This window comes from Manis javanica, chromosome 11, assembly GCF_040802235.1.
Source record: "Manis javanica isolate MJ-LG chromosome 11, MJ_LKY, whole genome shotgun sequence".
NCBI lineage: Eukaryota > Metazoa > Chordata > Mammalia > Pholidota > Manidae > Manis > Manis javanica.
Window position 1 is genome coordinate 2,487,172 of NC_133166.1, and position 15,085 is coordinate 2,502,256.

At 38.0% G+C, this 15,085-nt stretch overlaps 2 protein-coding genes across 2 annotated transcripts; both read right to left on the minus strand.

The window, feature by feature from the left end:
- Nucleotides 1-1,450: 1,450 nt before the first annotated feature.
- LOC108394979 (olfactory receptor 9G19-like) lies at nt 1,451-2,386 on the minus strand. The gene has a single exon (XM_036996825.2). The coding sequence runs from the start codon at nt 2,384-2,386 to the stop codon at nt 1,451-1,453; it is 936 nt and encodes a 311-aa protein (XP_036852720.2).
- An 11,114-nt stretch (nt 2,387-13,500) lies between these two features.
- On the minus strand, nt 13,501-14,418 carry LOC108393356 (olfactory receptor 9G1-like). The gene has a single exon (XM_036996821.2). It carries the CDS (start codon nt 14,416-14,418, stop codon nt 13,501-13,503), a length of 918 nt encoding a protein of 305 aa, XP_036852716.2.
- Nucleotides 14,419-15,085: the final 667 nt, after the last annotated feature.

The following is a 15,085-nucleotide window of genomic DNA, read 5'->3' on the forward strand; positions in this document are numbered from 1 at the left end:
ATGTGATCTTTCTGCAGAATGTTCTGCCTGCACTATCCAAATTATTGGCTTATACACCTGTTTGTAAACATTGCTGTTTTTTAAGTAAATATAACTTAGTCTTAAAACAATGACACATTGAAGAAACCACTCTTAATTTTTAAAATTATTTTGTTGTGATTAAACTATTTTAAACCCATAATATTGGGTGGATTGATAATCCGCAAGATTGTATTCGGCTTCTTTGCAGAACTGGAGTTTCATACAATGTGTCCCCGAGATTGCCCCGGGGAAGCTCTGAAAAGAATAGAGGAATCGGATGGTTTTGCGCTCGTACTTTGACTTTGAAGCTTGGTGAGCCAACTTTATTGAGTATGTAAGAGACCTGGCATGGTTCAAGTGTTGGAAACAGAAGGCCTCAGCTGTGTGGATTACACAGACAATCCAATATCTTTCTAAATTCTTAGAGAAAAATGTGCCTCCATAATTGGGTGTCACCCTGAAAGAGCCATCTACCCACAGAGAATGAGCACTCTGCCATTCTTTCCCCCATTTCATGCCACCACATATTCCCATGAAGGAAAATATCAGCACCAAGGTAACTAAACTGAAATGAACATACCAACCAGCAAAACCCACGATGTTCTACAGCCAATAAAGCCACTTCTTATTTTTCGAGCAGGAGATTTGAAGGATGAAGAAACGTAAAAGTCAATACTCAGCACATGACAGGTCTATTTGATATTTTTTACAAAACTGTTTACAGCGGCCCTACAAATTAAGGATTATGAAGATTTTGTTACATTTTATGAAGGAATAGCTTGTACCTCAGATGTCAATTTTGTTACTGAAATTATAGCTACTGTAATGAGCACATTAAAAAGTGAATTTAAATAAAACTTTTAGAACATATCATTGTAGCCACTTGGCCATTTGTATTAACTTTGATATTCTCATCTTAGTTTCCATCCGCATTCATTAAATAACACATGATATCCTCTCTCTTTTCATCACAATATTCTAATGTTCCTTATTCTTCCATTTACATAGAAGTTCTGTAAGGACTAGACAAGAAGAATTAGGCATGCAATCTACATATGTCCGGAGTTTATATTATATTTTCTTTATATTCCATAATGCCCATCAGGAAGAGGGGAAAAAACTGGTTCAATCTCAGGGAAGAGATTGTAAAGTAAAATTTAATGTGGTATCCACAGGTAATATGTACTCTGTTTTCCACTAAACTGCAATACTACTTTTTAAGAACTATATTAAAGTTATATTAAATATATCTTTTACTTATAAATTATGGTTCAATCACTGTAGCAAAAGAAACTAATACAAAGAAACAAACTCTTTTTCATTAGAATTCTTTTAATTACAAAAAAAAGGTGTTTTTCAATCCAGGTTTCCAAGGTTTTCTCGCAGTAGGCCATTTTCCCTGCTCACTGATTCAGGAATTTAGGTCAATTTAGACTTCAGATTTTGCTAACCTCAAGAGTTTTTTGAGAGCTTCTTTCACATCTTTATTTCTCAGGCTGTAGATCATGGGATTCACCATGGGAAACACCACAGTGTAAAATGTAGACACTATTTTTTCCGTCCCAAGGAAATAGCTGGAACCGGGGTGAGAGTAGATGTAGAGAATGGAGCCATAGTACAAGGTGACAGAGACCAGGTGGGAGGAGCATGTGGAGAAGGCTTTGAGGCGGCCCTGGGTGGAGCGGATCCTTAAGACGGCGGCTATGATGAAGAGGTAGGAGGCGAGGATGAGCACAGAAGGGACAATGACATTGGAGGCCAGGAGGAAGAAGAGCACAGCCTGGTAGGTCTCTCTCACATCACATGCCAACTTTATAAGAGGTGGGACATCGCAGAAAAAGTCATCAATGACATTGTCACCACAAAAGTCCAATGTGAATGTGTTGCTGGTGAGGATTATTGAGTTAACAAAACCTCCAATAAAGGAATATATGACCAAACAGATGCACAGCCTCTTTGACATGGCCTGAGCATAAAGCAGCGGCTGAGAGATGGCTACATAGCGGTCATACGCCATGGCAGCCAGCAGGTAACACTCACTGTACCCTAGCCCACCAGAGAAGAAGAACTGAGCTACACAGCCAGCAAAGGAGATGCTTTTGTCCTCAGAGATGCAGATCACTAGAATCTTTGGCGTGTAGACAGAGGAATACCAGAGATCCAGAAAAGACAGATTCCCAATGAAAAAGTACATGGGCGTGTGCAGCCGGGAGTCACTGCAGATCAGCACCATGAGGGTGATATTTCCTACCACGGTCACAGAGTACACTCCCAGGAATACCACAAAGAGGACGAGCTGCATCACGGGGTCTGTGCTGAAGCCCAGCAGGATGAACTCTGTCACCGTGTGGTTGCTCCTCTCCATGGCTTATCGACACCTCATCTACAAAAGCAAGAGTGAAGATTTTAATTCCCTCAAACAACACCAAATGAGGGCATTCTCTGTGATTGGCCCATGAGATGTGTTTGAGGCTATGGATATTAAAGTATGGGAGAGCTGGGCAGAAATCTTGCCTGACGTGGGCATATTATGGGAATTTTCTGAGCCTCAACATACTAATTTCAACAAAATGCATTTATTAATAGGGAAGCTTTAGTGCTGATGGTGGGTTATTCAGATTTTAAGAAAACATTTTTCAGCCCTAGGTGCTTTCTAGATACTGGAATACAGCAGTGCAGCTGACATTCTATGGAGATTTTATTTAGAAGGGAGATAGAGATAATAAATGAACAAATGAACACATAAATATTTTCATTTAATGTGAGATAATGTTAAGAAAATAAAATTGTATAATTGTGTGCAACAAAATAAGAGTGGTACTAATTAAATTTAGATACTGAGGGGAAAACATTTCTTCCCCATTTCCCAGCTACAAGTGGACAAGTTGTTCAAAGCCCATGGGAAATGGGAAATTCCCTGTGGGTTAGAAGTTGGTGACATTTGAAAGGTGGCACAATATCCCACCCCAAAATATGCCTTTTTGCCTTAGGATTATTTTGAGCTTTTCCATTAAAAAAAAAACCCAGCAGATAAAAAAGGCACAGTCTGAGGTACCCTTTTCTTCCTGAAAACAGGAGACAAAACTCTCATATAAGAGCTGCCCTTCCTACGCCAGAAGAAAAGAAACATTCTTATTTTCAAGGACAGGAAGTTGAGACCATATTTCTCTGTACAAAAAAAACCTTGCTAAATACTCTTTTTATCGATGTTGTAGCTTACATGGTTTCTTCATTCCCTTCTATTGCCAAATAACATTCCTTTATGTGAATATACCATTATTTCTTTACCCATTAATCAGTCAATGGACATTTCGTTGTTTCTATTTCTTGGCAGTTATGAACAAAGTTGCTATAAGTGTTCTTGGACAAGTTTTGGATAGACATACCTTTTAACTGATCTTGAGTAAGAATTGTTCTGTCACATGGTAGATCTATTGAGGAATTGCCAAAGTGTCTTTCAAATTAGTTGTGCCATTTTTCAGCACAACTAGCAAAGTATGGAGATCCCAATTTTTCCTTATCATCACCACAAGTTATTGTCTTTTTTACTTTAGCAATTCTAGTAGGTATGCAGTAATGTAATACTGTGGCTTTGATTTAGCTTCTAATGAGCAATGATGTTGAGCATCTTTTCAAGTGCTTATTGGTTATTTATTTACCTTCTTTGAAGAAATGTTTATTCATGTCCCTGACTCATCTTTTAATTAGTTCTTTTTGTCTTTTTATTATTGAATTTTAAGAGTTCTTCTATACTCTGGACACAAGTCCCTTATCAGGTATATAAATTGCAGATATTTTCTCCTATTCTCAGGGTTATCTTTTTACTTTCTTGATGGTCTCCTTTGATATACAAAGCTTTTAATTTAATAAAATCCTATTTCTGTTTTTATCTTTTCTTGCTTTCAAAGGTGTCTTATTCAAATACCACTGCCTAACCTAAGCACATAAAGATTTGCCCTGTTTTCTTCTAAGATTTCTGTAGTTTTAGTTCTTACATTTGGTCCTGTGATCCATTTTGAGTTTTTGTTCATTGTGTCAGGTTGGGGTCTGACTTCATTCATTTGCAGGTGAATGTCCAGTTATCTCAACACCTTTTGCCACTGAGTTATCTTGGCACCCTTGTCAAAAATCAGGTCACCATTCTTTTAGTTTTCTATTGCCCCAGTAACAAATTAACTCATACTCAGTGGCTTAAGACACCACAGATATATTATTTTACAGTTCTGTAGATTAGAAGTACAACATGGGTGCAGTTGTTCTGAAATAAAGATGCTGACAGGGTTGTGTTAATTTCTGGAGGCTCTAAAGAAGAATCCATTCCCTTGTCTTTCCCAGCTTCTAGAGGTTGCCCACATTCCTTGTCATGTCTTCTCCATCTTCAAAACCAGCATCATTGTATCTCTCTGACTATTTCTCAGTCACACCTCCCTCAGAACCATGAACTCTTTGCATCTCTTTTCAAATTCCAAATTGAGAATCAGGATGAAATTTCACAGTGGAGCCTAAATAAATTATCTTGTTATGCCATGTTGAAGAATGTATGATATCATTCCATGCCTTTTGGGGTCTAAAAACCTTGGACTTAGCATTACTTTTCAGTTTTTATAACTAGCCATGTACAATTCTGAAAATGACACTTATTCCAATGATATCAAATGTAGGAATAGTTCTCCATGCTATCACATTCAAAACTTCCACTTTATACTATTATGGTCCTTACATGATATTTAAAGTTAATATAACCTACCTACAAAAGTGTGTATGTATATGTAAGCAAAAACATCCTAATTCCAGTGTAAAGGTGATACAAGAAAAAGTACTTCACAATATAATCATTACATGGTAATAGTCACAGGATTTATTTGTAAAATAATGTGAATTTCCAAATATCAATGCTGGAACACTTACTGAAACAGATACTTCCATCTGTAAAATCATGACCAGTGTGTTGGTAATAAATATTGAGTGGCATTTACATTGTAAGAAGATTTTTCTGACAAGGTGAATAATTCTTGATAAAGCTCTAAACAAAACAAATGACAATCTTCCCCCAATTCTGAATTCCTAGGCAAGCTAATGTAAAGTAAAACCTTGCAAAATATACTTTGTGTTTACTTGTGAAGGGGAGTAGATTTCAAACTCAAATAATTGTAAAGATGTTTTTTCAATGCACACATGTCTATCAAGACACTGGATGTAGAGGATGGGACATTTTTCTTTCTCTGGGATTGTCCCTTGGATGCAAAACATTTCATCACTGTCCACTACATATTAAATGGAAATAGGGCCTCTGATATTTCTGGCAGACAAAAAATCCAAACAGACAATTTAAAAATGTTCCTTAAAGGATATTATCACTCTGTTAAGTAACTCTACAGCTTTGTATTTTACACTGGGATTCTGTGGATTCTTGTAGGAATTATGTGGAGGAATAGAAAATAACCAGACAATATCCCTGAGTGATAAAACCACCTGTGGTGATAGAGCATCCCATCCGCATGTTTGTGGGTCTACTAGGTCACTGGAATCAAGCAGACATGGGAGCTCATAAGATGTAAACTCCATGGAGCAGGAATTTTTTGATCTCTTTCATTCATTATTATATGCCCAGTGCCAAGAATAGTACCTGGCATATAAAGGACACACAGTAAATCTTTCATGAATAAATGAATGCATTTCCTACCTGCAATGGAAGGGAAACAAACCAGTAGAACTGATTTCCTGTGTGGCTTCTAATGATGTCATTTTACCCTTAAGCCACCAGCAGGTTTGATATCCCACACGCATTTCCTGACACCAGCAATCGCTGAACATTTGTATTCTTTGCTGTCTAGTAATAGGAAGAAATAAAAAATCTGACTACAAAACAGCCTTACCAAATCTTTGCCCAGATGGAGGGGGTCTGTAAGAAGTTGTTTTTCACATCAGCGACACATTTTCTGCCCTTATACGTGATGATGGATAGGAAGTATGCCATTCAAATCACAGCTGACTGCTCAAAGCAGACACCTAGGATGTCACAGAAGAGGCATTTGACATTCAGGTGATCAACAAGGTTTCAAGTTCTCCATCACTAGTCAACATTGTAAAGCCTCATTTTCTTCATCTGTAAGACAGGAATAACTTACCTCTCCTTCGGGTTGTTGTAAAGAGATAGTTAAGTAAGGACTAAAGGCAGCACCAGGCACATCGTAAACATTCAACCCTTTGCTCTCAAATTCATGCACCTTAGAATCACCCACCCACACCCAAATTCCTAATTTAGCAGGCTGTGGGTGGGGCCCAGGAAGCTGCTTGCATTAAAGCATTCTGAGTGCTTATGATGTAAGTTGTCTATAGATCACATCTGAGAAATACTGAAATAAACATCAGTTGTATTCTTATTCTTTATCATAGGAATCTTGCCTGCATGACAATGTGGTGAAAACTCAAGTTTACAAATGTAAGGATATGTTGCATACTATCAATACATTATTAAGATGAGCTATGAACAGATCTACTTTGAATACTAACACCAACACCAAAACGAGAGGGCACACATATCCTTGGGTAGAGACTGGCCTGAAGAACTGAGTTCTGTTTTTGTTCATCGGAGCCAGAAGGCTGTGGTCACCTGGCTGTGCCTGCTAAACAGTTACCATGTTATGCTTCCTAACTAAGGTTGCATTTTTGATTTTTTAGGTCAAAGAATTCATTTCCCATCCAAAATTAGAAAAAAATATAATGTTTTGTATTTAGAGATAAGCTTCTCTCATCTGGAATTCTTCTCAAAAATATCATCTGCCTTTGTGCTTTCTTAAAGAATATCAAACTGAAAGAAAGTTAAACTTTTTTGGATGTCTTTTGGCCTTCAGACTAATAACCTCCGGTAATCTCTGCTACTGCTGCCCCAGTTGCTTTTTGGATATTCGTGACGCTGTTTCTTCTGTAAGTAGTTCCTTAGAGTTGCTTGTATGTTTGTGCAGTTTTTCTCCTCCTACATCCTTGTCTGCAATATTAATCGCTCTTCTTTACATCTAATAATGAGAAATGCTACTTCTTCCTGTGAACTCTCAGAAGTTTTAAAAACTGTCATAGGAAGATGGTGAAGGTATCTCAAGAGGTCTTTTCTTTAGCACTTATAATACCCTAGTGTGCTAATGACCTTTGTACTGGTTATAAGGAACAAGTGAAATTTTCACCCTACCTCCATATATGATTTAGGTATCTTACCTAAAATTCTCAGCAACAGCGTCTACAGAATTCAAATCTGCTTTTACCAGGATCTTTTGTATCTGCTTCTGGATGCCCAGGGTTTGTAGATTCTTGAAATCTCATGGGATTTCATAGGCTAGGGAAATGACTAACAAGACAATTAAACAAAACTGAATGTTGACAAAGTTGTGTAGTAATTCATAATGTGGAAAAAAAGATTTTTAACTACAATTCTCTGGTGAAAATGTAATCATTCATAATTTGCATTGGCATTCTCTCTTGAGTTGCATAGAAGCTAGAGTAAACATTTGTGCACATACATTATGTATATTATATATACACATTCATGTGCATATATCTGCATAATAAAGCAAACAATACTGTGTTATTGTTATTAAATAACAGTACTGATATACCACCCTGGACCTAGACCTTAGCTCCTGCCAAGTGACCCACTTCAAAGCTCTATCTCCATTGCTCATAACCTCTTTCACTTCTAGCATCTTCAGGAATGGAAGAGTTAATAATTCTCAGAAGTTATTAGTTCTAGAGTTATTACACTATTTCTTGGGAGTTGCCTGTACCAGGCACATTCTTTCATAATACTATCTTTATTAGACCCTCCCCAAAGTACGTTGTTTTAGTGGCCATCTGGTATCTGCCAGGTTCATAACTGATACTGGTTCTAGAAACAGTTCAAAGAAATACTATTTAGGTGAGATTGGATGGTTTACATATTTGAAGATTGGACACATAAATGCACTGTACTGGGAAATGGGACACTGGTAATTCATTTCATCCAGCAGCGTAAAACTTACCTAAGTGATCAACAGTGACATTATGGATGAAGGACCGGTGGAGGAGAAGGCACTGAGTGATAAATTTTCTGCGGCACAGAGGCATGCAAATAATATATTAAATATCATGTGGTGAGTTGGCTTCTAGTGAAACTTAAACCTGGACAACCCTACTGAAAGAGAGCCAGAAAGACAGATTGCCGTGGCTAGTTATCAGAGACAGCATGGGAGTAATTACCCAAAATATCACATACTACAGATATTACCAGGTATTTTGTTGTCCAGAGATTTGTGGCAATGTATCATTCATTAGCTGGTTCTTATGAATGCAGTAGTTAGAAAACCAACCAAGGTAACATCTTTCTTGGATGTGAACTAGCTACAGATGTTGTGAATTCAACTTCTTACATAATTTTCTGACATAAGTTAGTTTATAGCCATTGAAACCATAGACTGATGGTGAAGCAAAGTCTCTCTTTGAGGAAGAATCTTGGAAGTTAGCCAAGGGGGACACTGAAGGTACATCAGCCTTCAATCCTTCTTGTGGTTGGCTTGCAAATATTTGTGAGGTTAAACCTACACTGGGAAAAGGGAAGTACCCAGATCTTCCGTGAATTCTTGGATACTGGCTCTGAGCCAACATTAAACTGCACAGATAGAAAACACCAGAGGTACACACTTTCCAGTGAGGCTAATGGAAATGATGTGAAAGATATTTTTGGCCAGGGAGGGTTCAGTAGGACTGGCTTTGTAGCCACTCATTATTTACCAGGACGGAAAGAAATCACATGGGTTAAGAAATACGGAATATTGATTTTAATTATCCATTCCTGACCCTTGGAAGGAAGATTATTATTGTTAGAAGGTCAAGTAGAAGCTAAACTGCTACCCCTAAACGTAACCAAGATAGTAAAGAAAATGCAATATCACAGCCCTGAGGAGATATGCAGAGATTGGTGTTTTCTTTAAAGACTTGAAAGATGAAAGGGTGGGACCCCAATTCCTCACCTTGCATTCATTCCTTTGTTTGAGGGGAAAGGAATTGAGGGCCTTTAAGATGGAGGTCAGGAGTGAACAAGTACTACAGGTAAGCAACTTGGAGAAAGCATACAGGAATAGTAACTTTCATGATGGCAAATGAAGTAGAGAGAATCAGATTGGAGCCAAAACAAATTTATACCCTCAAGAACTGTGTAATTGAGCAGGATCACAATAAATGAAGACATTGTGGCCATTCAGGGATAGATAATCAGCTTTGAAGTCACTGGCTGTGTGGCCGAGGCTGAAAGGCTTACATTTTATTCAGTCTTCAAAATCTGAGACTTTGTTTAGAAGATGTCTGACCTCCTTATGTGCACACATATGCACACAATTGTGTCCACACATACATATATGAAGAGGCTCTCACTAACTAGGTGTTTGAAGTGACATACTCTAAATATTAGTCAGGCTCTTTCCCTACAAACCCAGCTCATGTTCAATGGGCCTTTCTACAAACAACGAAAGCAGGTGGAATGGGCTCTGCAACATGGTTTTCTTCTCACCAAGACTAAGTCGGCTACTTCTACTGTTAGTTTGCCAAATGTCAATAGTGGAGGCTGCCACTATGCCTCTGAGAACCCATAACTTTCCGGGATTACTATGAACAAGAGAGTTATATAGTGATGAAATTAGAGTACTTCTTATTAATCCAAAATAGCAGAGGTACTGACTTTCCTCTCAGCAATAATCACGTTTTGTGGGATTTATTTTGTTTACGTTGCATTTTCACAGCAACTTAGTTCTGCTAGTGTCTGTGGATGTAGATCCACATAATACCCTTTCCATGAACACGGTATCCCCGAAAACATTACCTCTATGAAGAAATACATTAGATGGCAAAGGGATCATAACAGTCTCCTCCAATCCACATAAATGATTGCTTCTGTTATTTGCCTCATCATTCACAAGTTAATTAACCTAACAAAATCAAGGAATATATAAATGCTCAACCATGATTGCTCAAGTTTCCACTAAGTATATTGCATGGTTTAAAACAGCAGCCAATATGGCTCCATCTTCCTGCTGTCAAGAAGCTATGTCTCTATGAACCAAGGGGATGATGTGGCCTTGGGCCCTGTGGCAGCCAGCTAAATGAGCCTTTCAATGTTTTAAATACACAGAATGTATTTGTGCAAAGGACTTAGTCGCTGATATCTGAAACACATTTCCCCATTCCCAACTAATGAGTGATTCCACCAGGAACGTCAAGGCAGGACCATTTCTGTTAGACACTAGTCTCCCCCGATGGCTAATGTTGGCTCCAGCACCTCCCGCTAATGACCTTGTTGAAGCAATCTGAGAACGAACAGTGGTCTAGTATGCTTTTGCCATCCTTCCTTCTCTCTACTGTTCACTGTGGTCATTCTTGTGTCATGATTTGGTGGCTCTGCTACTTATTCTGGCTCCCTTTCTATTTTCTCTTGCTCCAGCACAGCTGTTTCCCACTACAAAACCCCTGCAGACTTTGTTTCACCTTGGTGTCTCTTTCTTGGACAAGTCTGACAGCCTGTCATTATTACATGAAATAGTCCACTAAAAACTGATCCACCTAACCATAAGCTTGTATTCCCATAAAATCTTATTTGGAAGTCTATGTGCACAAGAGTGGAATGCTTCCCCAAGGGAACACCCCGAATGCTCTGGTCATTTGGAATCTGGATATACTCTGGACATTTGGGGCTCCTCATGCTGTGATCTGACAGAGGTCATTCTACTGGGCATGGTGATTAATCCCAATCACCAGAGAGATATTAGTCAGTGATACAAAATGAGATAAAAATTATGTTTGGAACCCAGAGGATTGAGTAGTATAACTTTTAAAATTCCCTTAGCATTCTCTTTCAAAGAAAAATTACTGCAACCACATAAACACAAGATGATCAGAGACTCCAATCTAACAATAAGAAAATGTACAGCTTACCAGGTAACTTATTCAAATGTGGCGCTAAGAAAGAGTGAATGGACCACAGTCTTTTAAGGAAGTGGGTAGAGAGTTGTTTGTGATTATCTATTGTGAAGTTATAGTAGTAATTTTGTAAGTTTCAGCTATATAGATCCTTATTCCACCTCCCGCATCTTTTTTTTTTGTTTGCTAGACACAAAGCCGAACATAAATATAAACACCCTAGTAGTATTATGTGTGGCATATCACAATCCCTGCTAACCCAGCAATGCCCACTACATGTCATCTCTGCTGTGTAATACCACCAGGAGTTCATTTTCTTTAACTAAACAGGTAAGTCCAAGAGATTTGTTGCATGAATGAGAACACTCAAGAACACGTGTATTTTTAAAAAATGTTTATTAGAATTCATTTGTCTAAAAGGCACCTTAGAAAAACCTTTCTTTTAAGACTTTAAATTTCAATTATGATATGAGTAATAAAATTCCCTCAGGACTTTGAAGTGTAATTTCAAATTAATATGGAAGATTCTTTTGAATCCCTCCCAACCATAAACTGCAGGTGAAATATTTTCAACAGTGAGTAAAACTTACTGCCAAACTTACATTTCAACATTGTAAAGCCTTTTCTAAAATATGTTTAGTTATACTTTATTATGTTCTTATTGATTGTTCTGTTTTCCTGAAATTATTATTAGCTAGCTATACGTTATCTTCTTACTATACTAGACTTGATTCTGGAGTTGACATAGCTTTTCCATACAGAAAATAATAGAACTCTACACTTAAGCCAGTGAAAGTTACAGTAGCTGGTATACACTGATAATTATTTGGTGAATGAGATTTGGCTGATTCTCTAAAAAAGGATCAAATCAGGAGATCTTGACCAGTAGGCTGATCATCTACTTAGTAGTTCTGTATTAGGATTTATGGTAGTAAGATGTTTTAAGATAGGTTCATTATATCAAATTTACATTAGTTACAGATGTTTCCCTCTGAAATAATGTATTTTCTAGTCTTTCTTAACTGACATTAAATAACTGATTTTCTACTACTAATGTAGGCCAATTAGATCTGTTAATATTACTTAAAAATAAATTTTATAGGAATAATATTATTAGGGGAAATACAGAAATTTCTTTTAGGAAATGAGAGTGTGCTGGCATAAATGGCTTTCTGTTCTACAACACTGTCTCCATCTAGCATATAGGAATTAAACAGTTGTGCCTGTGTCAGTAGTGATCTGTGTCACCCCTAGGCTGAGTGTACACCTGGGATTTACTTTTGAGGTTCATGTGAACCCCTGCTGGTGCTGGTCAGGCTTCCTGCTCGGCCTGGAGGGCCTACATTCTTTAGGACAATGTCCTTCCATTTTATTTTCTTTCATATTTTGTAATTACTGCTTTTACCAGCAGAAATATGGACATACTCATATTTTATCAACATAAATTATATTATCATTGCCTTACTTTTAAAGATCAAAATTAATGCATCTCATTCATTATTTTTTTTATCACTACCTGTATATATTTACTATATAGACTTTTCTCTTTTAAGTAATGTGAAATCATAGACTCTAATTTCTTAAATTGCTTCATCTCACTCTAGGTATTACTTTGTATCACATAATGTTGTTTGGATGCTCAGAATCTCACAACTCGGCTGTTGAGATCCTCTTAGGTTCACCCCTATGAAAGAAAATAGGAACCTGGGAGTTAAACAGTGATTCTCAAAAGCATATCTGTAAGAACTTTTCTGATTTTTCCTTAATTGAGAACCTGTGTAAGAGATAGAAATTGGAGAGATCATGCTTTCTAAATCTAATTGTACTAAGTTATTTTAGGTGTTTCTGGGTCTTTGTGCAAATGCTTCTGGGTAAAAAAACACACACACACACAAAAATTCTTAAGAAATTCTGTTAGGGGGATGGACAGTGATGTTTTCAATTAGCAATTATAGGAAAAAATTGCTGTATTTCCAGAATCTCTTCCCTGGCCTTAGTGCACCTCCATATCAAAAGGTGTGTCCAAGGGGTGAAGAGAAGGAGTGCTTCTCCATATAAATAGGGGATCCTAAGGGGGTGAGAGGTGAGTGTATGCAGGGACCACAGAGGTTTCTGGGGGTCCTTCACAGCTGGGTCTAGAGAGACACAGGTGAACAGGAGTAGACGACGTCTTGTAGGTAATAAACGGATCTCTCCCACTTTACTTTTCCCTTTGACTGATTTTGGCTTAAAGGTTTATTTGCCTTGGGATGGGAACACATTTTGCCGCAGAGTTAAAATTTCGTTTTAAAGTTTGTTTGTAATGTAGAGTAACATGCAGGTCAGTAGAATCTTTAGCTTTTATGCTTAAATTTCTCACCTCTAAATTGTCCTCATATTGTCATTTTAGATCTTTTGGATTGTATTGTCTCAAAGGTTACAAATTCTTTAACTGGCACCATAAGAATTCTTGATCATGATGGAAAACAAAGGAAGTTCTTCTTGAAATGTAAACCTGGCCAAAACTGTCTTTCCATGTCCTCAGAAGGAGAGAATCTGGATTTATTTGAAGAGTTTCGTCAGAGCATCCTTCACATCCTTATTCCTCAGGCTGTAGATCATGGGATTCAGCATGGGGAACACCACAGTGTAAAATGTGGAAGCTATTTTGTCCCAGTCAAAAGAATAGGTAGATCGGGGACTACCGTAAATGTAGAGAATGGAGCCGTAGTACAAGGTGACAGAGACCAGGTGGGAGGAGCATGTGGAGAAGGCTTTGAGGCGGCCCTGGGTGGAGCGCATCCTCAGGATGGTGGTGATGATGAAGAGGTAGGAGGCGAGGATGAGCACACATGGGGCAATGACATTGGAGGCCAGGAGGAAGTACAGCACAGTCTGGTAGCCATCTTTCCTGCCACAGACCAACTTGAGTAATGGAAACGAATCACAGAAAAAGTCATCAATGACATTGTCACTGCAGAAGTTCAAGTCAAAAGTTCTTTTAGTGATGATGCAACTGTTGGTAAAGCCACCAAGGTATGAGGCTCCTACCAAAAATGCACACAGCTTTATGGACATAGCCTGTGAATAAAGCAGTGGCTTAGAGATGGCCACATAGCAGTCATACGCCATGGCAGCCAGCAGGTAACACTCACTGTACGCCAGCCCAGCAGAGAAGAAGAACTGAGCTACACAGCCAGCAAAGGAGATGCTTTTGTCCTCAGAGATGCATGTCACTATGATCTTAGGAGTGTACACAGAGGAATACCAGAGATCAAGAAAAGACAGATTCCCAGTGTAAAAATACATGGGCGTGTGCAGCCAGGAGTCACTGCAGATCAGCACCATGAGGGTGATATTTCCTACCACGGTCACAGAGTACACGCCCAGGAATACCACAAAGAGGACGTGCTGCATTATGGGGTCTGTGCTGAAGCCCAGCAGGATGAACTCTGTCACCGTGTGGTTGCTCCTATCCATGGCTCTAAGGAATGTCACCTGGGAGGAGAAAAAAAGGAGAGTTCAGCTTGAATTTCTGTTCTGAAGAAACGGAATTTTGCTCAATAAATAACATTGTACCACTAGTAAATCTTAAAGTCCAGGATCCAGCAATGTAATTGCTTGTTTTAGAAACAAATTACATTTTGCAGGAATCCATTTCAATTTTCCAGTTATATGCTCTTAAAAGATTCTTGGGCACATGAAAGTTTCCAAGACTTTCTTTGAGCAAACATCAATTCAAATCATGCAGGATCAAACTGAAGGTGGCTAGGAGCTGTCTACAGACAGGAGGAAGGGGACAAGTTTGTATACAGAAGATGGAGCAAAGCAAAGTAAGAATTTGATTTGTAATAGCTTAAATGGTTGCCTTATTAGGGAATGTCTAGTTGTTTATTTTGATTGATATTTCTTAGGTTTCATTTTCTGGGATTCATTGACTCTGGCTCAGGTTTTGGTTAGCTTACATAGGTACAAAAGTATAAATCCAACTCAGTCTAATGGTCTGTTAATGGCTATAGCAATATTGAATTATAAATTTCATGTTGTTAATTTATTACTTCTTTTAGGAATGATTGACTTTTTTACAATTAATATTTTCTTGTTTTTTTTGTCTACTTGTAATATCCATTTATTTTTTTTGTTAAAG